This window comes from Nilaparvata lugens, chromosome 1 (genome assembly GCF_014356525.2).
Source record: "Nilaparvata lugens isolate BPH chromosome 1, ASM1435652v1, whole genome shotgun sequence".
Classification (NCBI taxonomy): domain Eukaryota; kingdom Metazoa; phylum Arthropoda; class Insecta; order Hemiptera; family Delphacidae; genus Nilaparvata; species Nilaparvata lugens.
In genome coordinates this window covers 37,447,800-37,472,934 of record NC_052504.1, presented here as the reverse complement: position 1 = coordinate 37,472,934, position 25,135 = coordinate 37,447,800, and the positions used below count along the sequence as shown (strand labels likewise).

At 36.0% G+C, this 25,135-nt stretch overlaps 1 protein-coding gene across 3 annotated transcripts in view; it reads right to left on the bottom strand.

Annotated features, from left to right (window-relative positions):
• The window catches only part of LOC111050641 (probable G-protein coupled receptor No18), a 251,319-nt gene that overhangs the window by 10,367 nt on the left and 215,817 nt on the right, over positions 1 to 25,135 (bottom strand). For all 3 annotated transcript variants that reach the window (XM_039420825.1, XM_039420830.1, XM_039420839.1), the window contains 3 exons: positions 9,016 to 9,235; positions 3,325 to 3,407; positions 1,749 to 2,029 (listed from right to left, as the gene is read on the bottom strand). In XM_039420825.1, the coding sequence (XP_039276759.1) occupies positions 1,749 to 2,029; positions 3,325 to 3,407; positions 9,016 to 9,235 (584 nt within the window). The remainder of the gene's footprint in view (positions 1 to 1,748; positions 2,030 to 3,324; positions 3,408 to 9,015; positions 9,236 to 25,135) is intronic.

The following is a 25,135-nucleotide window of genomic DNA, read 5'->3' as shown; positions in this document are numbered from 1 at the left end:
TTTCTCTGAATACGCTCCTTCTATCAATATATGATTCATACATAAGAATTTTCATGGATAATTTTCAATACTTTTGAACTGGAATGCTATTTTACTCCAAAGAGCATTAAAAATCAATATCAATGAATCGATTCAGAAGAAATTAAACATTTGGTTATTATTATCATATTCATGTCAAAGAACTGAGTCACAATTATCTTGATGTTCATAGGTTTCATTCCAGATTGGATAGAAATACAATATTATAAAGACAAGGTGACTGACGATATCACATTTATGAGATCTCCGTTGCTCTGAAAAGCCATGAGAATGGAGATATTAACATTACATTGGTCCTGAAAAACCTAGTGGAAGCTTTAAATCGTGGAATTGTATGAATTGACGGGCACAACATCAAACATCTTAAATTCATGGTGAAATTCTGTATCAAAATCATCATTCCTGTCGTCTGACTGGAAAAGACAGTAGAATAACGAACTCAACGTTGCTAGTCTAGCTAGAGTGAGTGAACATAGTTGTAAGATCAAAGAGTTGCTCCCTCTTGAGTAAATATTTTGCTACAAAACCACTTTTACCTTCACTTTCAAGAAGAGTTGGTATTTTCTCGACTGCCCTCACTCTTCTGTACTGTAAATGATCATGATTAACCTTTCATGTGAATCCGAAGGAACCTTGGAACGTAATTAGCTTTCAATATTCTTTGGTTTCATGATTCAGTAATTCCGTTATCTATCAAATTTCCATGATATTTGCTGATTTTTGAAAAGATGAAAAATGACCCTCACATTATAAAAAAGTGGATATCAATATTCTTTGAAAAATCTTTTTATTCGATTGAACCACCCAGTCCGAAAATGAAACCTTATAGCAAATCAAAGTTTGAGCTATAAGGACAGTGGTAATCTATTGACCTAGGTTAATATAAGTTCTGTGTGATGAGTATAAGGTACGTACGTTAGAAAAGTAGGAGAGTGGAATTCATGAGAATTCAAATCTTCAGGTTCTTCTGGAAAAAAATGCGATGAAAAACGTGCTCTATCATTATAATTCTGTGGATATTTGTCTCTAGTGTCCAATGTTTTGCAAACAATTATTTCCTAAAAAGAAAGTTGGACCAAACTTTTTCATTTGTGATCAGGATTGTTCTTTGTAATTAACTTATTTATTTCACGCATTTTTCACTTCTGAAAAGATTGTTAAATCATGAGAATGAAAATATTGTCAAAAATTAAACATTCAACTCATGTGATTCAAAATATCGTCAAAAAAGTGGAACAGACAGTTGAACTTGGTGACTAAATCACATCTTAATCGTTTTAAATCAGGATAATACTAAGATAATTGAAAGTAAAAAATTGAGAACAAAGAATTGCATATGTTCAGTGATGTTGAATGCTCTCATCTAAGAAGTACTAGATATTCATCTTTTATTTCCTTGTTTATTCATTCTTATATTGGTTTGGGGTAACAGGGGACTTGAAAATAATATACTATCATTCTATTATACTATAATAGGGACTTGAAATATACTATCGATATGATTACGCAATCGAATGAAGAGAAATACAATAATTGAAGTGAACAGAATGAAAAACAATAATCATTAACGGACAATTGAGGAATTCATGGATAAAGGTATTGAATCGAAAATGAGGCTGGAAGTACATTGACATTCAGAACAATATCGTGAATTAAATAAATGGAGCTATCAAATGCTGTAGGGTAGGATGAATGAACTGGTGACTGACCTAGCCAGGTGAGGAAGGTCATGAGCCAGTTGCCTATTGTGCCATTGTCGAGGAAGGGATTGACGATGTAGGCGACAAAGAAGGGCAGCCAACAGGCGATGAAGCCGCCGACCACAATGGACAGAGTCTGAGCTGTCTTGGACTCGCGCTTGAATGATGACACGCGGGTTGCCGAGTCACCGAATCGCAGGCGGCGGCTGCTCTCCACAGACCGACCGCTGCTGTTCGCCGAAATCACCCCAGTCGGTGTCACAACCGGCATTGTCAGCGGGGGCATCAACCTGAAAGCACAAAGCGAGAATATCAAATAATATCACTATTTCCGAGACCTTGTTTGAACAAGAAACTGTCTAACTGTAAATATACATTGATAAAGAGCTAATCGAATGTTTCAAAATCATAGAATGGTCAAATTAATAACTAGAAAGCTCTCCGAGCTGAAGAGCTAGCTAATTCAAGCCTGTTTGTACCATCTACAGGTTACCTCAGTTTTTCAAAGTTTCATTCCAAACCAATAGTGTGTTGCAAATCGTTGTCCTATCAATTTTGTAACTGTACTATACAGTTTTATTTTCATAGCCTCAAACTTATCGTATCTAACGTTGTGAAGGATAGAATGGAAATGCCAAATGTCTGTGGTTTGAGATCATAATTATTAGAATCTCTTCTTATGAAGATTTATTGTTAGGCTTTTACATCTTAAAAATTAGGAAGTCAGTTGATTCCGTTGATTCACGATTTTTCTATCTGGAATGATTAAGAAAATTTCTGTTCAAACTCTAAAGATTATTGGTCAAAGCGTTCTCCATTCTTTGTAAGACATAGTATAAAGAAAATAAAATAAAGTACAAACTAGAACTTCTCTTGAGAATACTGTGAGGTGTAAATGTGTAACATTTCAGCTGTTCATTCGATTATCCATCAATTTTTCCATTCTTATTCCATTTTTGAAATAGATCAATAGTTATTGATTGTTCGTGGATAATTAATAGTTTGCAAAAAACGTTGATTCAGATTCATGGTAATTATTTTATTGGCCTACAGTTTACATTCTATGATGTTAATAGAACGAATCTTCAGCTTACAGCTACAGAAGTAAATGTCTAGATTTTTTGTAGATCACTATATTTCCCATAAAATCTGTCAATTCCATCCTCAATAAAACATTGAAAATGTTTTTTAAAAATTCATCAAGTTTGGTGGAATTGAGATAGACTTTGGGAAACTCTGGAGGATTTGCTGGTTTTGTATTCGGAAGATTTTGATAGGAAATTTGTCGTTCAAGAATAAATTTATCAATAATTATTCTCTGAGATTTTCAGATAAGATTGTATATTGCAACCAGCAGATATCAATCAAGTTGGCATGAAGCAGCAAAGCAGCAGGGTAATATAAGGATTGACCAATGATATTATATTGATGGAATTGCATGCAACGTTTGTAGAGTATTCACTAAAAACTTAATTTGTGAAAAGCTCTAATCTTCTTTCAATAATAACTTTACAAACAAAATGAATGGTCATGTTGAAAAATCCTTGATGAGTTCAATGAAGTTTATGATGGTACATAATCTTACCTCCCAGCTCTCACGACGTCATCACTTTCGGATCGTTCTTGGTCTGACTCTTCCAGATTTGCTACGCACCGTTTCGAATAAGTCTGCAACAGAAAATTTAGTAAAACTCAAATTCATTTTATATCAAGAACTTCAATTATTATTGATATCATACTGTGAAGGACACAATTACGCTCAGAATTTATTATACATTCAAATAGTGACAATAAAGAGTTATTGTTGATAATAGACAAAAATTAGATTCTTTCTAAAATTTACTAATTTTTGAAAACCTGTAACTCAGTACTCATTAAAGATGAGAATAGCGATGCCGATTCTCTGCATTAATTAATCATATTTCTACTGGACTCTACTGAATCTTCCTGGACTCGATAATTTAAAACCAGATTTTTTCAAACAGAATAATACTATACTTGCCAAGCCTTTAACACATATTGCAAACAGAATTTTTGAGGAAGGTGTTTTTCCACAGTGTCTTAAGGAAGCTGTCATTTGTCCAATCTTCAAAACAGGAGATAAGAAAGATATGAATTGCTACAGACCCATATCATTACTCAGTACATTATCAAAAATTTTTGAAAAGTGTATCAAAACAAGACTGATCAGCTTTCTTGAAAAAAATAATCTTCTATCGCCAAACCAATATGGTTTTAGATCTAGTCGCAGTACAAATGATGCTATCCACTATGTGACCACTCAGATTGCCGATAAAATAAACATTGAAGAGAAACCATTAGCAGTATTCTTAGATTTAAAGAAGGCTTTTGATACGGTGTCACATGGCATTCTTCTTTCAAGGCTTGATAACTATGGAATAAGAGGAGTCGCATGGAATCTTTTCAAGAGCTACCTATCAAACCGAACACAATGTGTCAGAGTCAATGGATGTATAAGCAACAAGCTGACTGTAAAGTTTGGAGTGCCACAAGGAACAGTACTAGGACCAATTCTTTTCCTTCTCTACATAAATCCATTATGCAACATGGTAATAAATGGATCAATCACCACCTTTGCAGATGATACTGTTATACTGTTCTCTGAACCGACCTGGGAGATGACCTGGAGAGAAGCCGAGACTGGACTTCAGCGGGTGTCTCGCTGGTTGGCTGAAAATCTGCTAACATTGAACCATGAGAAAACCTTCTTTCTGACCTTTTCGGCGACTCAACATGGACAGCCAACAGGAGATGAGATAGTAATCAAGAATCAATGGAATAACACTCCATACACAGTTCACAGGAAACAGACACAGAAATACCTGGGAGTTACTATGGACTCTTTTCTGCGCTGGGATCATCATCTCAATGAATTATGCGGGAGACTGAGGAAGACCATCTACAGATTCAGGATTCTGAGGACACTGGTCGACAAGGGATGTCTAAGGTTGTCTACTTCTCTCTAGCGCAGTCCCTCATGCTGTATGGGATTGTGGGATGGGGAGGTGCAAGCTTCTTGCACATTGAACCGCTCCTCAGGGTGCAGAAGCTGATCATGAGGGTCATCAACCAGAAGCCTCCACGCTATTCATCAGACCAGCTATTCAATGAGTTTGACGTGATGGATGCAAGACAGCTTTACTCCAAGGAGATACTATGCAGACTACACAAGAACCCAACAACATTTCAAACTAGATACCACAACCACAACACCAGATACAGGAATCTTCTCATCACCAGTGTTGCAAGGAAGGCACTATACCAGAGACATTTCAATCATTTAGCACCAAAATTATATAATCTACTTCCTGCAAACTTTAAACAGATTAATCTTCCTAGAAAGTTCAAAGCAATAGTACACAATTGGTTAATGAGCAAAGGAAGACAGAACATAGAAAACATTATTTCAAATAACAACTAACAACCTAATGACTTACTAAACACTAACTAATTGATAATACACACAAAAACTAACAAAACCTACTCTAGAACATGGTACGCCATAGTGGACCTCACTATAGCAAAGATAAGGGGAGTACTGACTTCCCTATTGTATATTCTTTACATAATATGCTTCGCAACTTCAGAACTCCTCTGTTGTATTTTGTATTTGCTATTTTATCAAATGGAAGTAATGCACATCACACATTATTCACATTTTATATGTTGATATTGAAATGTGTTCTTATTAGTTGATTTCCAGGTCTGCAATATACTTATTTCATTCACAATATATACGGAAATATATACGTATATATACGGGAGGCTTTGCCCCCTGCTATTGCTTCCCATACGGTGCACTTCTTTTCTAATTTTAATTATTCTCTCATTAATGTATTATTTCCAATTCATGTCATTTTGGTAAAGTATTCTTTCTCACTTTTGCAGTTATTATTATTATTATTTCTGATGAAAATTTCAGTTATTCATTTTTTCCTATTATTAATTTTCTATAGAAGCTGATTACTGTTGTTGAAAGTTTGAACATTGTTGGAAGTATAAAAAATAAGTCACTTGGTTGGAAAACAAACTCTTACTTTTTGCGTGGTTGGCTAGTAGTCTTCTTCCTAAAGCTGGGTTTTCATTTGTGCGTAAATGCCGTCGTCGACCACGACAGGGTGAGGATCTCAGATTGGGCAGATTTCAATTCTTCTAAATAGCCTAAAAGATAATGTTCAATTATGTTTTAATGGGGGAGGTTGAGTTTATATTCTTTTATACTTTTAAATGGCAATATGTTGATATTATTAGAAATGTTTGATTCTTGAATAATAAACACGAAAATGAAAAGTTATTAAATCAGCTTTTTTTAAAACACTTGAAATTTGGACAATATAAATGACAACAATGCTTGTCGTCGTCGACTGCGGAAATTTATGCACAAACGAAAATGTACCTTTAGATTAGGAACGGGAGATAAGAAGTTTTATAATTTCCAAAACTTAATCAAAATAGCTGCTCTTAAGATAAAATCTTTCAACCATTAAATTTATTCTTTTGAGTACAGGCTTTATCTATCTATATACCTCATGCATGAGAAGAAGGTTTAGAATTTCAAGGTCCCTCTGCTAGTTGATATGCCAGTTGATTAAGCTTATAAATCACTATCCAAAGTTCAAATATTTTATTTTTAAGACTATTCGGACAATTCAAACCACTTCTCTCTCCCTGAATAATTATGGATCTCGTTCTAGAGTTGAATCAACATTTGATCGATAAGTAATATACTATTTTATCGAATATGATTAATAACTGACCTGTATCTGTATCATTGAATGTATAACGGAATTCAATCTCTAGTTTTTCAATTCGCAATTTCGAAATCTTGTGCTCGATTCAAACGAGAATTAACTGCTAGTGGAAAATGAATTGACGGATATATCAGCAAAGTGCAGGGATTTGCTCTATCTCCAATGTTCTACGTGATTTGCATTCCATTACCTTCTCTACGGGGATAGTGGATAGCTATGTAGGATTAAAAGTAATCGTTGTTTTATAAACTGGCAATAATCAGAATCATCAATCCCTATTTATCGCTCTACCAGGAAAGAAACTTCATCATTAACCTTTTACCTCAATAAAAAAAGGAGAGATAATTTTCAAAGCTTTTTTCTCACGTATTTGAAACCACGGGTTATGAATAAGGTGTTGTATTGTTGTAGATAATAAGAAGTATAGGTCTCATAGAGTTTCAACAGTGTTATGTGTGTCAATCAATATTCTGTAGCCTGGATGGAGAATATTGTAATGGGAGTTAGGTACCTCTTAGGGGCTTGATTACTAAACTGCATGAATTGTTTGTGAGAGTCACTAAATTGATGATTATTTGATAGCGTTCAATCATATTTGATGATTCATGCTTCTTGATGAGAATTGCGGTATTGATGTTCTCATATAGATTTGACTTTTTGATGGAGTTAATAATGATACAAAACATTTTGCTTATTACTGAATCTTTTATCACAGGCTTTTAGTGAAATCACCATTATGGTTTTTAGTGGAATCACCGTTGCAATACCATCCATACAAACTAGATGAACAAGTCTATCACTAGTGACCCCCTGGGTTGGAGAACTCGCTCACGAACTGTTGTATTGTAATCTTTGAAACCCGCAACTTTTAATTATACTGAGTTGATGAGAATTATGAATATAGCAAAATATTCCTCTTACAAGAATAATTTGATAGTAGGATTCATTGGAGATCCTATTTAAATTGAAAAATCACTTCTCAAACATAACTCTGTCGCTTCAACATGTTTGTCCCTCACATGGATCAAAATTCATTTTTTTAAATGAGAAGGTGGTCATGTGATACATGATTAAGATACAGAGTTCCAAGAGAAAATTATTGTCGAAAACCGCACATTGATATCTCAGCCCGTACCAGTTTGTTGATGTAAAAGTATCTTACGTAACAAGGATGGGAAGGGGCCTTTTGCAGGCAAGAATGATGTTTCTAGTCGAGGTGTTAGCCGAGACTAGTATTTCATTCGAGCACTGCAAAAGACATTCACGACCAAGTAACGTACACTATTAATTTGTCATAATAATCTAAAGAAGAATAATTGAGAAACAGAAAACATTACCTGCTTGTGCTGACGTTACTACATGCATTCTATAAACATAACCTATTTTACAAATTCCGAATCGGGAATTTTGTGGAAGTTGACAAAACCTCCACCTGGAGCGCTGAAGGTGGTTTTTCGTAGCAGTTTTGCTGTTCCTATTATTTTCAGAACTAGGAAACATACTCGACTGTAAAGAAAACATATGTTTTCATTACAGTAGAGTATGCTGTAATGAGAATCATATGTTTATTTGTTCAGAAAACAGCTGTTTACCGGATTGATTTCATGCATGGAATTGAATGACTATGACAAAAATTATGTTGTATATCCCAGCTGAATTCATGTGTCAGCGCGTGTGATTGCTCTCAAGTTGCCTCATTTGATGTTATGAATGAATGAAAAACTGTAGAGTTTACATGTAATGAATTCTTCAGCTGACTAAAAATGATAAATCATAACAATATTACTTCTATCTATATCCTGAAAAAGGACGAAGGAGTGAGTCAATTTTGTTGTCCAACGAACTACGAAGAATATGTGTTCAAAATTTAAAGCTGATTCATGAATTCTTTCCAAAGTTATTGTAGAACATATAAACCACTTTGGCCTTCAGTAAGTCAGAAGTGAGAACTCGCTAGCGCTCGTTCGATTGATTAAGATTTATCATTTTCAACTTTTCAAGAGCAAAATAAGACCATCTTCATTGTGATGAAACGTATGGGAGTGACAATTCTTTCAGACGAAACCGTGTTTTCGCATGCAGTGAGATAAGCCTGCTTAAGTTCTGTTTATAGAAAATAGAAAGCCGAGAAATCACACGTTGATGGCTTAGAACCTACCTGAAACTTTAGGTCAATCTATGTCTCTTCATCATAGGATGATGTTTTCTCCAAAAAAGACTCATACTCATGTTATTGAGATGTACATTATGTATTAAGTACATTGTTGTGATATTCCATTTTTCCCATTTCAATGAAGTGTTACTGTAATATTACTTCCTCCATAGACTTTTGCTATTACTGTAATGTTGTCATAAGTACAATGTTTAGGTTTTGTAATGTTGTAATGAGTTTATTGTTATGTTGTTTTATTGTAGTGTTTCACTATTTCAAATCAGTAATAATATGGTACTGGGCTTTATGTTGATTTTTCGTTTCAAATTAAATTATAATAGTCGAACCTTACTCGTATGTGGTGATTGTTGTGAGTGGCAGCGGAGTGCGCCGCTCCGTTGTTCATGGCGTCCAGGTTGACATGTCGCTGCGCTATCTCCCACGATATCCTCGCGTACACGTAGATCATCACTGTCAGAGGCACGAAGAATGACAACATAGCCGATACCACCACGTAGCTCTTGTTCTGGCTGTAAATGCATGTCTTGTTCTTATGTCGCTCCCAATCATACCTGTAAAAAGTTGATTTAATTCTCTACATGTAACTTGTATGAGAACATGAGTAAGCATTACCCAACACACTTAATTGATAATATCGTAATTAATTGAGCACTAAAAATCACAGAACCAACATAGTTTTTCAAGTTTTCATGTAACAATTATGATACATCTTTCACATGTGAAACTTTGAGTTTTAAATTAACAAAACTTTCTTTACCAATTTTTGAACTCGAGAAAATACCTGAATATCTCAACTTATCAGATATTTTGAATGAAAACTGGCATATTCACTTCTCGACATTTGAAACACCTAATTTATTTTCTAACGATTTGTTTGAACACATAGAGATGCCAAACAGTTTTGATCTGCTAGGAGTGAATAGTAAATTGATACTATATGTAATTATTATTTGGCAAATTCTTCTGACTTTGACTTAATTTATTTATGTATTCGAAGTTATATTTGGAGTGAGGCAAGAGCTATTATGTCTCCTCCAATACGCACTCCAGTCGTGGACTATCCCCTGGAACAGCTTTGAACTCTAATCAACAATGCTTTAAATTATTATCTTATTCTCATATATTATTTTATTGTACTTGGTATAGCTTTTGAGAATTCCATCTTCCATGATGATTATTATTCAACTACTTATGCATAGTTCTGATCGAGCAGTCGATGCGGTCGGAAGGTATCTTATCACGCTCCTAAACAGCGAGTTTAAGCCGGCCGGCCACCGTGCTACCTATTATTCTATCCTACCAAAGTTATTCGAGTTGAAACGTCTTTTTAATTTATATTTCCAATCTAGTATAAAGAGTGTTACTAAAGTCGGTATTATGGAGTGTGAACGGTGTCACGATAAAATAACTGAAGATTGTGTTAAGTGTCCAGTTTGCCAAATCACCACCTTTCATCAGGACTGTGTACTTTCACGAAAGAATAAGAAGTGGCAGTGCGAAAAATGTACTAAATCACCTGCGAGTTCCGGGACTAATCAAACAGCTAATCGTGAAATTTCCAATGAAACTCTATTGAATGCGATCAACGAATTCAGAAAAGAGACTAATAAAAAGTGGGAGGACAGCAACGAAAAGTGGGAGGAAATGAAGAAACAGTTCCAAGTCATCAAAGATAGGTGTAATGAAACATGTGAAACCGTGAGTCAACTACAGAAAGAGAACACGCGTCTTAAAGATGAACTGAGGAACGTAAAACTGAATGTACAGGATCTCCACAACAGACGCGTAAAAACAATATTCTTATATCAGGTGTGCCGGTAACGTACAGGAGAATGTGCTTGTAATTCTAGGAGACATAGCCCGCGTTCTCCAAGTGAATTTTTATCACACTGATATATCAGCTGCACATAGGATAGGTGGTCAGAAATCAGACAAGAAACCTCCGTCTATGAATTTTACTTCCCGGTTGACAAAAGATATGTGGTTGGCTGCAAGAAGGCATAAAGGAAAACTCTGCAAAAGACCTTAATATAGCATTTCCCGACAACCCTATTTATATGAACGAGCATCTAACTCCTGAAACAAGAGATATATTTAACGCTGCCAGAGAATTGCTGAAAAACAATAAGCTATCGGCTGTTTGGACTTCGGATTGTAAGATCATGGCGAAAGTATCGGCGGAGCAGCGTCCGTTTCGCGTGCGAGACCTCGCACATGTGGAGAGCATCGCCAGCCGAGATCGGGTTCCGACGACGCCGCCGCCAAACAACAGCGAAGCCAGCATAGCAGCTCCCCCGCCCACCAACTCCGAACCTAACATCGCCAGTGAAGTGAAGTAATAAGAGGGTTTGAGAAACGATTTTGGTTGGTGAGCTTTTGACTGTGAGTAGAGTTTTTTCAGTTACGTAAAGTATTATATATTTTTTTTATTATTTCCAAAAACACTACTGAGCATTATATCTATATTTCATTTGAATTATCTTCATTCATGAATAATTTTAATTATTTGCATTGGACTTGGTACGGACTTGTGCTCATGATTTCATTTATTTTTTCTCGGTGTTATTCTTTTCTTTTGGTACTCGTAGAAGTGTATTCGATTAATGTAGTATTTTGTTTATTATATCCTCCATTAGTATATATACTATCTTCTATTTATATATATCTTCTACTTAGGCATTAGATCCTCACATATTAAGATGAATGTGGTAATCTGTTTGAGAACTCAAGCTGAAGGCTAGTAATGCGCGATTACTCCCAATTAAATCACCAACAGAAAAAAGTAGTATTCAGATAGAAATTATAAGAATAAAGTATGTCGAAAGATCACTCTGCATTAAAATTAGCATATTTTGTAACTTAAAATATTCTATGCTTATAATGAAGCACTGTTCCAACGTTCTAGCCCTAGAGTATGAGGCACTTAGATAATACTCTATGTCTTACAAGAAAGTAACTCATACTATACTGTTCATGCAAATTGCCACATCTATTATCACTACTGCGCTACTCCATTCCTGTCTAATTATTCAAGGACATATTTATACAATAAATATATATGAAATTCACTCAGTGAATTTACACCAACAATTGATTAATTTAAATAATGATCATTATAAACTAGATCAAACAAAGTTACATTGTTCCATAGTACATTCTAGTCCATTCTTTACATTTATTCAAGAAGTATTAATCTCCAAAGATAATTATGTCATTTCATATTCGAATTAAGTTATCATATCTACAAATACCGTACCAACTTACTGAATGGAGACTAAGATTATCCTTCTTCCTTTCTATAATAGGCTACTGTATTATTTTAATTCTATCAGATTTAGCCTTTTCTTTTGTGTATAAAATTCAAGCTGTTTATACTATTCTTAAAAACATTCAATAACAGCCTTAACTATACGCATTTGAGGAATGGAGTGAGGAAAGAAGAAGATTGTTGCTCAGAGAGCAAATATATACTTCTATATAGCCTACTGTCTTCCACTGGTAAGGTTCACTAAAAAAGAGGCCTACAAAAGGTGGTCAAATTCTTATCGTTGGAATTTGATAAACAGGCCTTCAGCACTAAAACCTAGTCCCATGCAGCTTATCGCTACTCAATTGCAAACGTTCATAATCTGCGTGAAAGCAAAGGATATAATAGTATCAAAGTCAACTTGTGTTAATATTTATCTTTCCTTTCTTGTTTTCCATTTATCTTACATATTTGAAAGGTAATCACTATCTTCATATGAATATTCCTTTATGCGGTCAATTACTCTCTTAACGTTTTCACTGCTGATCGGACGGCTTGACGTCGTTCGTTTTATTATTTCTTCTTTTTCTCTTATTATGATAAGAGATGCAGTAGAATTGTTAGATACAGCATCTATAGATTGTGTGGAGTGTACAGATTTTCAAAATTTCCGTTGCAAGTTTCTTGAGAGCGGGGGACCCGGGAGTGCAACCCATCAAAAGTTTACAGTTATCCAACAAAATATTAGGAGTTATAAGAAAAATATTGATGAATTAGCATATTATTACAAAGCCTCAATTATCGTTTTACATGTATAATTCTAACTGAAGCTTGGTTAGGTGATGAGAGTGATTTGATGGAAATCCCAGGTTATAGTTTGTTTAGATCATTCAATAATATCAATCAAAGCGATGGAGTAGTAGTATACATAGATAGTGAAATATCTGCTGCTTGTCGCGAGCTCCAATTAGGCGGTATTGCAACTTGTCTCTCCCTTACCTTCGACTGGGCCGGGGTGCCATGCGAACTATTAGCCTGCTATCGTAGTCCCAATTCTAGTCTGGCGTTTTCATTGACTCAATTGATTCGTATTATAACAATCAGAGGAATACGAATAATGACAAGTGTATAAAAATTCTGGCTGGTGATATGGATTGTAATGTTTTAAATGTCAATTCCCAATCAATAGAAGAGAGGTTTGTAGATGTGCTGAACGATGCAGGTCTCGTTTGCTGTGTTGACAAAGTACCAGGTCAGCTAGCAACACCTGCATTGATCACTATTTTATCAAGCTGCCACCCTTATTCGAGGTGACATCTGTAGTAATTCAAACCTCAATCACCGATCACTATACTGTTTGCATGAAATTTTCTACACCGAACCTATCCCATCTCATAACGAAGCTAAATATTACGTGAAAACTGATTGGGAAGGTGTGAAAGATTCTCTGTCTTGCCAAAACTGGAACCATGTCATCAATGAAAACAATATCAATCAGGCTACTAATTCATTTATAGAAACAATTCAGGAGATAATCTGTGAAAAGTCATCAAAAATTAAAATTTCAGCGAAAAACACAAAAATAAAACCATGGATCACTAGCGCCCTCATTAACTCTATCAGACATCGCGACAAAATTAAAAGGAGACTTATCAGACAACCTTACAATATCGCACTGAAAGAAGAATTTATCCGTTTCAGAAATATATTACATTCCGCTATTAAAAAAGCCAAATATAATTATTATAGGAGTAAGGTTGATGAAGTATCTAATAACCCTCAAAAGTTCTGGGCTGTAGTTAAGGAAATTGCTGGGAAGGCCAAAGGCGCGAAATCATTTCCAATCAATGCATTTCCTAGAGATAGTGAAACGACCCTACAACAAAATATCAATGTTATTTGTAAAAATTTCAATAAATATTTTACCTCAGTTGGAACCTCACTAGCCACATCAGTAGTATAAAAAGGGGGAGTCTGGTGCACAAGTGCACCAGACTCCCCCTTCACCTCAAGGTCACCCAAGGTCACCAAACCTAACCTCAAGGTCATCTAGGTCAACCAAACCTAACCTCAAGGTCATCTAGGTCAACCAAACCTAACCTCAAGGTCATCCAGGTCAACCAAACCTAACCTCAAGGTCATCTAGGTCAACCAAACCTAACCTCAAGGTCATCCAAGTCAACCAAACCTAACCTCAAGGTCATCTAGGTCAACCACACCTAACCTCAAGGTCATCTAGGTCAACCAAACCTAAACTCAAGGTCATCTAGGTCAACCAAACCTAACCTCAAGGTCATCTAAGTCAACCAAACCTAACCTCAAGGTCATCTAGGTCAACCACACCTAACCTCAAGGCCATCCAGATCAACCACACCTAACCTCAAGGCCATCCAGGTCAACCACACCTAACCTCAAGGCCATCCAGGTCAACCACACCTAACCTCAAAAAAAAAAAAAAATTAAAAAAAAAAATTAAAAAAGAATTAAAAAAAAAATTAAAAAAAAAATTAAAAAAAAAATTAAAAAAAAAAAAACACATAAAATTGAGAATAATTCATTGGGGATCTTGAACTGTAGGCTATAAAAGGAGTTGTTCTGCAAGGAGTGGGACATTGTGTCTTGTGCAGTCGTGCCACCAGTATGTGTGTGTGGGTGATTTTTGTGTAGTAATGAGATCACACCAGATGAATATGTCCATGGTAGACCTACTAGATCAAGATGTCCATGGGAGACTCTAGATCGACATGGCCATGCTGCTCTAAAGATCAAAATGGCATTGAAGATAGATATTTTCAACGAATCCCACTCCATGTTCAGACATGACATATGGACATTCTCAATGACCCTCACTCCTCCTGTCATATGGACCATCACCTGGATGACCTTGAGGTTAGGTTTGGTTGACCTAGATCCCTTGAGGTTAGGTTTGGTTGACCTGGATGGCCTTGAGGTTAGGTGTGGTTGATCTGGATGGCCTTGAGGTTAGGTGTGGTTGAGCTAGATGACCTTGAGGTTAGGTTTGGTTGACTTAGATGACCTTGAGGTCAGGTTTGGTTGACCTAGATGACCTTGAGGTTAGGTTTGGTTGACCTAGATGACCTTGAGGTTAGGTGTGGTTGACCTAGATGACCTTGAGGTTAGGTTTGGTTGACTTAGATGACCTTGAGGTTAGGTTTGGTTGACCTAGATGACCTTGAGGTTAGGTTTGGTTGACCTGGATGACCTTGAGGTTTGGTTGACCTAGATGACCTTGAGGTTAGGTTTGGTTGACCTAGATGACCTTGAGGTTAGGTTTGGTGACCTTGGGTGACCTTGAGGTGAAGGTCATTTATACTACTTTTTATACTTTTATATACTTTTATACTTTTATACCCCTTTTTATACTACTCACATCATTGAACCCAATTGGAGAACCGGAAATTAATGATAATGATTGTGGAGTTGATTCAGTATTTAAGTTTAAGATTCTAACACTTGAAGAAGTTGCAAATGTAATAAATAGTCTTAAAGGCAGGAGTGCACCTGGGTACGACCTTATCCCAACTAAAATCATTAAAGATAACATACATTCATTAATATATCCCATCCATCACATTGTTAATTTGAGCCTTCATTTGGGGCAGTTTCCAGAGAACATAAAAATTGCAAAAATTATACCAATCCACAAATCCGGCCCCAAAAACGAACTCACAAATTACAGACCGATTTCCATTTTAGCTTCTATTTCAAAAATTATTGAGAAGTGTGTCAAAGTACAATTGATGGAATACTTGACAAGTAATGATATTCTAGCAAAGAACCAATATTGCTTTCAAAAATAAAAAAATACTAATGATGCCCTTTTTGAGGTAACAAGATACGTAATAGAATCAATAAAATCGAAAAATAAAGTAATTATTTCTTTCCTTGACTTGTCTAAAGCATTTGATTCGGTCGATAGGGGAAAGCTATTGAAAAAACTTGAAGCTGTAGGAATTAAAAACTCTGCACTCCATTGGTTCATTAGTTGCTTTGACAAGCGTTTACAATTTGTGCAGATTAAAGGAGAATTTAGTGAGAGGGATAGTGTTGAATACGGTGTCATTCAGGGCAGCACCCTGGGACCAATATTGTTCCTGATCTATATTAAACATTTCCCAACTGAACACAAGAAGCAAAGTACTCCTATTTGCTGATGATACAATTGTTATTTACGCAGGTAGAGAGTGGGAAGAAGCCTATGAGAATGCCTGTTCTGACCTATCAAAAATTAAAAATTGGTTTGTCCACAATAGTCTATCAGTTAACTTGAGCAAAACCAAATATATGCCCATTGTGACCAGGAATCAACCAGACCCAGGCTCAAGGCAAATCAAGATGCACTCCTGTAGAAATATAGGATCATCAACCTGCACTTGTGGATCTATAAATAGAGTGGACCAGTATAAGTCTTGGGGTCATGTTTGATTATCGTCTGAGTTGGGTTCCTCATATTCAGTGTTTAATACAGAGACTGAGAAGATTGTTGTATGGGTTTTTCCAATTGAGCCATGTGCTGAATATCAGACTGTGCAGGAGGATCTATCATGCCTATGCACAGTCAGTATTGGAGTATGGCATTATTTTTTGGGGGGGAGTGTCATCTGCAGGTCTTGAACCTCTTGCTGTCACCCAGAGAACAATTTTAAAAACAATTTTGAAAAAGGAATGAAGATATCTCACAGCGCTGCTGTTCTCGGACTTCCCTGTGCTCAACATCAGACAACTATACATCAAAACATTACTCAGTTATATTAGGAAACATGAAGCAAAAACAAAAGCTATTCATCAATATCGAACATAATTATCAAACACGACATAGGAACAAACATGGATATTATATACCTAGATTGATACACGGAACTGAACTCAAATCACCATACTATTTAGCTCAGATTTTATACAGGAATATTCCAAATATTGTGAGGGAGGCCGAGAGCAGCAGCAATGTGATTTTTAAAAGCTCGTTGATGAAATGGCTCTTCAGCATAGGCTGGATTGGAGCTGAGAGATATCACTCTAGATATCAAGCTACACCCAACACTATATTATGTTGTCACTTATAATTCACCTACTGTTATCTGAATCTTAGTTGTGTAATTTTAATTACACATATTGTAATTTATAGTAAATATAATACCATAATTATAACTACTTAGTGAATAATACTGCTTGCAGGAACTGTCCCCCAATCTCAGACGCATAGTCTTACTGGGGGAATTCCACTCAATCAATAATATGTTCTTTCTACTGTTTATGTAAAATTGTGATTCTTATTTTGTTGAATATCAAATATAAATATGTACATGTATTGTATGCCAAGTGGAAATAAACGAATGAATTGAATTGAATTGAATCTAGAAAATGAGGTACCTTCTTGGAGAGTATTTTCAGTTAAGCTAAAAATCTGAGAGTCTTGTAGAGTAAGAATGGATTAAACTAAATTGGAGTATGTTGATTATCGGTGTCTGGAGAATTTAAAATATTATTTTATATTATTCAAATAAGCAAGCTCCAGAACGTAAGATATTAAACATCTACAATAATTGTTCATTGTCATCTCTGTATAATAAATTTGGATTTAGGATTGAAGGCTATGATCAAAATCTATGTCGATCGAGCACACATCTTTCAAGGACGTGATAGAAGTGTTTTTACCACCCACAATTATTGTAAATCAAAGGTTCACTATCAGGGTTCAAATCAAAGGCCAATACAATCAAGGTTTACTTGAGCATATGCTGTGATAAGATACAAGTGTGATCAACGAATCAAATTTGTGTGGATTCTCATTTTTTTTTAAGTTCATATTGAGTAGAAGAACATTCGTATTGTCAACATGAACAATGATTCAAAGAACATTCAAACCTCCGTACAATAATTCTGGCTCATATTCTGTACTGTCATTCGCAGCATCGTCCCTATGATTCATATGCTAGTCCCTAGTTTTTAGAACTTTCTGTGAGCTCCCATTTATCACAAGCAATTACTTTTCCTGTTACACAATTCAACTCCACGATGTTGAGAACAAAACTTGAATTAAGAATCTTGAAAAGTTTTCAAAATGATAGAACTGCGTGAGGACAAAGCATGTGTGGTATAGTGGTTGGACTGCCATACAAATACAATCCGCATCTGAGTCTTAAAACTGTTCCTTTCTTGGAATACGAATCTTCCTCTTCTCATACCAAGAAGATTGAACTCTGGCAAGAATAAGTTGGAAACATATTTAAAAGTTATAGAAAAAGTGTCGCTCCTCGGCTCTAGAAGTGAAAGTTCACTCGACAAGAATTGAGATACTCTTGAGCTTCAATTTTGAATAAAAACAAGTTACAAGTTCATATTTCGCTTTCGAGTTGCAAATTCAAGTTGTCTCTCTGGTCCCAGAGTGATGCTACTTTATCAAATCGATGTCGTTGTAGCAGGTACTCAAAATGCATTGTACCTACTCGTCATTTATAAATTATTTTTACATCAAATAACATAATGATTGGCAATCATTATCATAAATCACTTTCTCTACGAAAGTTCTAACATTAGTAAAGAAACCTAACTCAGATTTACAAAAAGTATTGTATCGATGTTGGAATTATAGATTCTTATGAAATTTGTATGATTCTTATGAAATTCGATACGTTTGCAACTCTTTCCAGTTCATTAGAAACACTAAATTTTTCAATAGCTCCATCTTTTTCCTATTGACGTTAACTGGTCTCAATGAATTGATAAAAAGTATTGATTTTTTTTCTATTGGTCAATACTATAGCCATGTAGTCTAAAGACTAATAAGCTAATTTTTTCTATTGAATGAAAAAGACTAAGAAATTGTCAAATACTTTTTCTATCCTGAAATACCACTTGTGAAAATTGAACAGTGAATTTCATTAGGAACTCTTACTGCTATTGTTTAATTAATATGTACACTTATTGACTGCACTATAGAAGCTAGATTCACTCAATCACTGCTTTGCTCTTTCACTGGACACTACTTGAACAAGCACTACACTAGTTCAATCGGTTCCCTCCTTTTGAGCCTCCGCACCAACCCTCCATTGTCTAGCAGCTGGATCACCTCGTTGTTGTCATGTTGGTGCAGTCGCCCCTCGTGCCTCTCCGCATGCCTCTGGATTTTGGTGGACTCTATGAAGATCGCTGTTCCTGACATACCAAGGAGCATCCACAATGTTCCTTAGCACTTTGTTTTGAAAACGTTGAATGACATTGATGCTGCTGTCTTTGGTACACCCCCAAAGTTGTATACCATACGTCCATACTGGCTTTGATATTTGTTTGTACAGAAGTACTTTGTTTCGGATTGAAAGGATGAAGTTTCTTCCGATCAGCCAATACAGCTTCTTATATTTGATCCCAAGTTCTTCTCTCTTCTTCTTGACATGGGCATTCCAGCGAAGCTTTGTGTCCAAGGTCATACCTAGATTCTTGGCATCATTAGCATATATGGTACAACTTGGTTGTTGATAGTTGATAGTGGTATGGGCAGGTCCTTCTTATCGATGTGATTCGACTTTGCTCCATTCAATTTCATTCTCCACTTTCCAGTCCACTCTTGAATTTAGTTGATGGATCTCTGTGGTTTCTCTGTTGCAATATGAATATCACTGTCTACTGATAATATGGCTGTATCGTCTGCAAATGTTGCTGTAGTATTCTCATCAAGGTTGGGCATATCGCTGGTGTAGAGCAGGTAAAGAACTGGTCCTAGGACTCTGCCTTGTGGAACTCCTGCTTCAATTTCCTTCAAATCAGAATATTAACTTTCATGCCTGACTCTAAAGTATCTGTCAGTCAGATAGGATTGTAATATATCTGTATATTGCTTTGTTAGCACTTTTTTGAGCTTGAAAATGAGACCTTCATGCCATACTTTATCAAAAGCTTGCCCTATATCAAGGAAAACTGCTGAACAAACTTTTTTCTCTTCTAAGCACTTCTCTATCACATTGATAATTCTATGCACTTGATCTATTTTGAGTGTTTCACTTTGAAGCCAAATTGGTGATTTGGAATTATGTGCTGTCTCTCAATTATTGGTTTTAGCCTACTCAGTAAAATCCTTTCAAACAACTTGGATAGGACCGGTAACAATGACATTGGCACTAAATAACGATACTTCATGTGGCTCTCCACCTGGCTTTAGTGGCATTATTACCTCTGCTACTTTCCATATTCCTGGTACGAATTTTAGTCTGAAAGAAGCATTCAAAATGTTTGTTAATTTCACTATTGCTTTCCTTGGTAGGTGCTTGAGGACTAAGCCAGTTATCATGTCAAATCCAGGGTTTTTTTATTCAGATTTCTTATCTCTCTTCTCACCTCTTCTACTGTGACATGCATTATTTCTTGATTCGGCTGTAGGATATTCTCACCCGCTTCCAAAGTTTCCTCTTCACCTGTGTTGTTTGGCTGGAAAACGTTCACAAGATGATCCGCAAATGTCTGGGCCTTTTCATCACTACTCCTCGCCCATTGTCTGTCCTGCTTTCTGAGAGGAGGAGATTGTTGAATGGCTCTTTTTGTTTTTATAGCTGCCTCCCAGAGTGAGTAGTCCGAACTGCATTCTGCTGTCAAGTTTCTCAAGTAACTATTAATTTATTCATCCTTAATACATTGAATCCCTCTCCTTAGTTCTTGAATAAGATTGTTCAAAACTCTTTTGTCTTGGGGGAACGTGATTGCTGCCATCTCCTTCCAGCTCTTCGTTTTTCAACAATCAATTCTCTGATTTCCGCAGGGTAATTATTTCCAGTCGTTCTTCTTCTGATTTGTGGAGTATTACACCATGCTGCCTGTTGGATATCAGTCACAAACTTCTTCAACTCCCAATCAATATGTTCTTCGTTGGTGAGTTCAATTCTATTATTTCCTCCAGAATCTATTGGAAACCATCCCAATCAGTGCGGCTATTCGCTAACGCAGGACAAGTATTTTCCTTCCGTAGAATTGAATCAGTCAGAGTCATAATGATGGGTGAGTGGTCGAAATAAGGAAATAAGGTCGAAATATAGAAATAAGGTCGAAACTATCCTCTAAATGAAAATAATTAAATAATATATTTTTTGTCAGGAAGAAATCTATGAGATCTGTGATTTTGCTCGTAGCGGTGGGCCAGTAGGTTGGTTTACCATTCGAAAGAGCTTCGCACCCCATCTCTTTTATTGCTTCGAAGAGCTGTCTTCCCTTGTGTGTTGTTAAGCGCGATCCCCAATGCATGTGCTTTGCATTGAAATTACCACCAAGAATGAATTTTTCTCCTAACATATCAAGCAATGTCGAATACTCCTCTCTTCTGATGGAATATCTGGGAGGACAGTGAATAGCAACAACGAAGTGATAATTCACTGCTTGCACTGCTACACCTGTCAATTGAATTCTATCACTTTTGAGTTTCACTTGTTCATTATGTTGTAGATTGTCTCTGATGATGATGGCACTCCCACCCCTCGCGACATTGCTGGGATGTAAAGCGTAATAGATCTTGAAGCCTTTGAATTTGATTTGTAAAATGAGTTTCAGATATAAGACATATTCTTTATCACATATAGAACATATTCTATATTCATTTTTTCTATGTGTAGAACTGCTTCTTACTCCTGTTGCTGTTGTAACAATCCATTCGCGTTCCATTCCATTATTTTTAGTGAATGAATCATTTGAATTTCAGTAGTTTACTCTGTTCTAACTTCTGAAATTTAGATTGAAGTGAGGTGATTATTTGCTCTTGTCTATCTAGTTTTGCCAAGATGAGCTGAAAAATATTATTGGTGACTTCTTCTACTTCACTTTTTGGCTCTTCCAATTTCGGTCTATTTTATTTTGAGACAATCTGGGCGAAAGTTAATTTCTTAACTGCACTACCATTGTTTAGATTGTGAGCTTCTGTGTTTTCCGTATTTTTGGTGGGACATTTTGAATGATTTTCTTTGGTGAATCTGCAATAGTTTTTGTTTTTGTAGAATTCCTGATTTTTTGCAATTCAATTGCGACAGTGCAACCTCGATAGCTGGCTGGATGTGTCCCACCGCAATGAATACATTTTGGTAGAGCATCGTTGGGTTTCAAACATTCCTTTGTTTAGTGTTTACCTGCACACTCAACACACCTAGGCTCCTTGTTACAATATTTTTTGTGTGGCCGTATGCTTGGCAACGTTTGCATTGCGGTATCAGATTGGCCTTCTTCAATGCTTCAACCTCCACTCTACAGCCAAGTATATTTTTCAATTCAAATACTGCTTTTATATCTTCTTCCGCACTCAATTATACCATGAACATATCTAACGGTTTTCTTGTCTTCCACCTCAGCTTGTTTACAACCTCTAGAACTTTCAATCCTCTTACTTTCAGATCTTCCAGTATCATTTCTGTACTACAAGAGTGATGAAGCTTTTCAATCATTACTCTTATTGGTCTCGACTGTTTATCTTCATAGGAGTGCCAGTTGAGCTCATCTTTAATCAATTCTCTGGTAATATTCCGATAAGTTTCTGAATCAACTGCATTTACTTTGAATGTTTCTTCACATAACAGTTTTATCCTAAATTTGTCAGCAGGTGACACTTTTTTCAAACTCGTAAGAAGTACATTCAGATTCTTGATATCATCCACAATGATTGGCGGTGGTATTTCTTTCTTCTTCCTCTTCTCCTCCCCACTGATGTGTTTTTCCACGGGAGTGATTTTATTATTCAAATTTATTTGCTTCTTTTTTGCAGACTCATTTTTTAGTTGTGGCGATGAGGTGCTAAGCCTCCTCTTCTTGGTAGCCCGCTTAGTACGAGTTCTGTACCATTCAGTTTCTTTAGCCAATTCTTCTTCATTTGTCGAGTAGTTCTGGGCTGCTGAGCTGGTAGGCTGGGGCTTTGGATCTTTTCCTCAATATTGAGAAATCTTTTTTCCAAATCCTGCATTTTTTGCAAGAGTTCTGCGTTGCTTCTCTCTAGCTCCTTCCTTTTCTCATCAGATTCCTTCCAGGCGATGAAAAGTACCTGCTCAGCTGAAGATTTGAGTTTATTTGCTTCTATGTATTGATCCGGTGAACACTGGATTTCTGGTGTATTTGCCATGTTGTTGGTGTCCATGCTCTCGTTAGTGGCTTTCTTTTCTTCTTGCTCTGATGCAGGAATTTAGATGGCTTCACTAAGTTGGACATAGTGTGATTTTTCTACCATAGATTTCAAACAGCACTCGTACTCAACACTCACGCACACGGAAATGCGAACGCGAGCTATATTACGGCCGCGAAAAGCAGGTCACTTTGCTTGCATAAAATACCGTGGTTGACGACCGATACTCGATGCAATATTTTTGTTCACTTTCAATCGCGAACAAACTGCTGGCTCACTAATTCTACACTACACTATTAATACTCCACTATACGTCCGTTCTCTACGAGTTCTAAGCAATACTGATTTTCTTCATGATCTATTTTCCTCACCATGAACTAAAGGAATTTCTAAAAAGGTTTATGAAACTGTTCATGGAAACTTTGAAGGTTCATGAAACAAGACCTGTACGTCTTACATCTATTGAGAGTTTTTAAAATCAGGCTAATTTCCTTCTGATTCCAATGCTTTATTTGATAAGATTGATAATTTCTTCTGGGATAAACTATATTTTTCTCATTGGTCTAGAATTTCTCCTATTAAATTGTTCAATGGATGAGCAAAATTGTTGACGATATCTCATTGCAACCCAAAAACGATACATCCGACTCGAATATCGATTGCAAAGTGGAAAAGTTATAAACTGCAATGACTCTGTGAAGCTTAGCTAGCGGCGTTGGCTTGCCACTCGCCAGCTTTCGGGGGATTGTCTTGGGAGACGGCGAGACAAGTAGGATTCCATGCGACAGTCAGGGCTCAATATTTCAATGATAAGCTGTGAAATTTCCATGATACAGCCTTGCAGCCTCGCCACGTCGCCACTACGCGATAGCTGCTTCTGTGAGCTACATTGTGTTCACAACACAATCTCTGTTACATTCAACAGCATAAATATTTGGGAGGAACGTGACCAATTCTCTTTATTGAGACATTTTGCACAAGATAAAGTTCGATTCTCTCCTATGTACGATAATATTAATGAACCCTAGGAACATTATAGATAGGATGGTTCAATGCTGTGAATAGCTGATGAATAGGGTTGAGAATAAAATTTGTCGTTTTTGGATGATAATGTATTTTTTACTATCAATTTGTAATCCTGTCAATATTCGTCAACGGATAGGCACCAGAAGAAGAAGAAGAAGAGAAGAAGAAGAAGAAGAAGGAGAAGAAGAAGAAGAAAAGAAGAAGAAGAAGAAGAAGAAGAAGAAGAAGAAGAAGAGAAGAAGAAGAAGAAGAAGAAAAGAAGAAGAAGAAGAAGATGAAGATGAAGAAGGAGGAGAAAAAGAAGAAGATTTTTTTCAAGTATGTACCATATATGTAACACATATTCGATGGTCTGCCAATTCGATTTTAGGGTAATGATAGGCTAGGAATGTAGAAGTAATATTTTTGTCAATAGGCTACATGTATTCTTACAGTTAATAAACAATGAACTGGAACAATACAACTAGAACAAACTTATTATGCTGACTCACAATCAACTATAGTGAGGTCCAAGCTAGAATGACAGTTGATGAAGAAAGAAGAACAAAGTTGCCGATTTTCTGCCCTCTTTGGAGGATAGCTGATCCAGGTATATCTGATATGATATTAACTGTTAATTCTTGTTTAAAATAATCAATCATATTTTACTTTTTTTGTGTAGTTGAGGAAATGATATTGTGGTAATTATTCATATCAAATAAAAATACTAAGAAATTGCCAAAACCACAGAATTTATGCAAAGTATAAAGAACAGTTTCGGTTGTTACACCATTGTCAATCTCTGATAACACATTGTTTATAACAATATGAATGAATGTTTCTCCACCCTCGACGTTCGACTAAAAGGGACCCTTTAGTCGAAGAGGTCGAACTCATTCAAGCTAACCCCGAGTATGCATTCATCTGTCATCAAGATGGATGTGAATTAACAGTATCCCTTCGTTATTTAGCACCTAAACCCAAACTGGGGAAGAATGTGGTGATGCAATCATAGCAACCGTTATTTATTCAATTTGTTGATTCCTCTTATTCAACCATTCATGTTCAGTTCTAGTTGATCAAAGCCTACATTTCTTA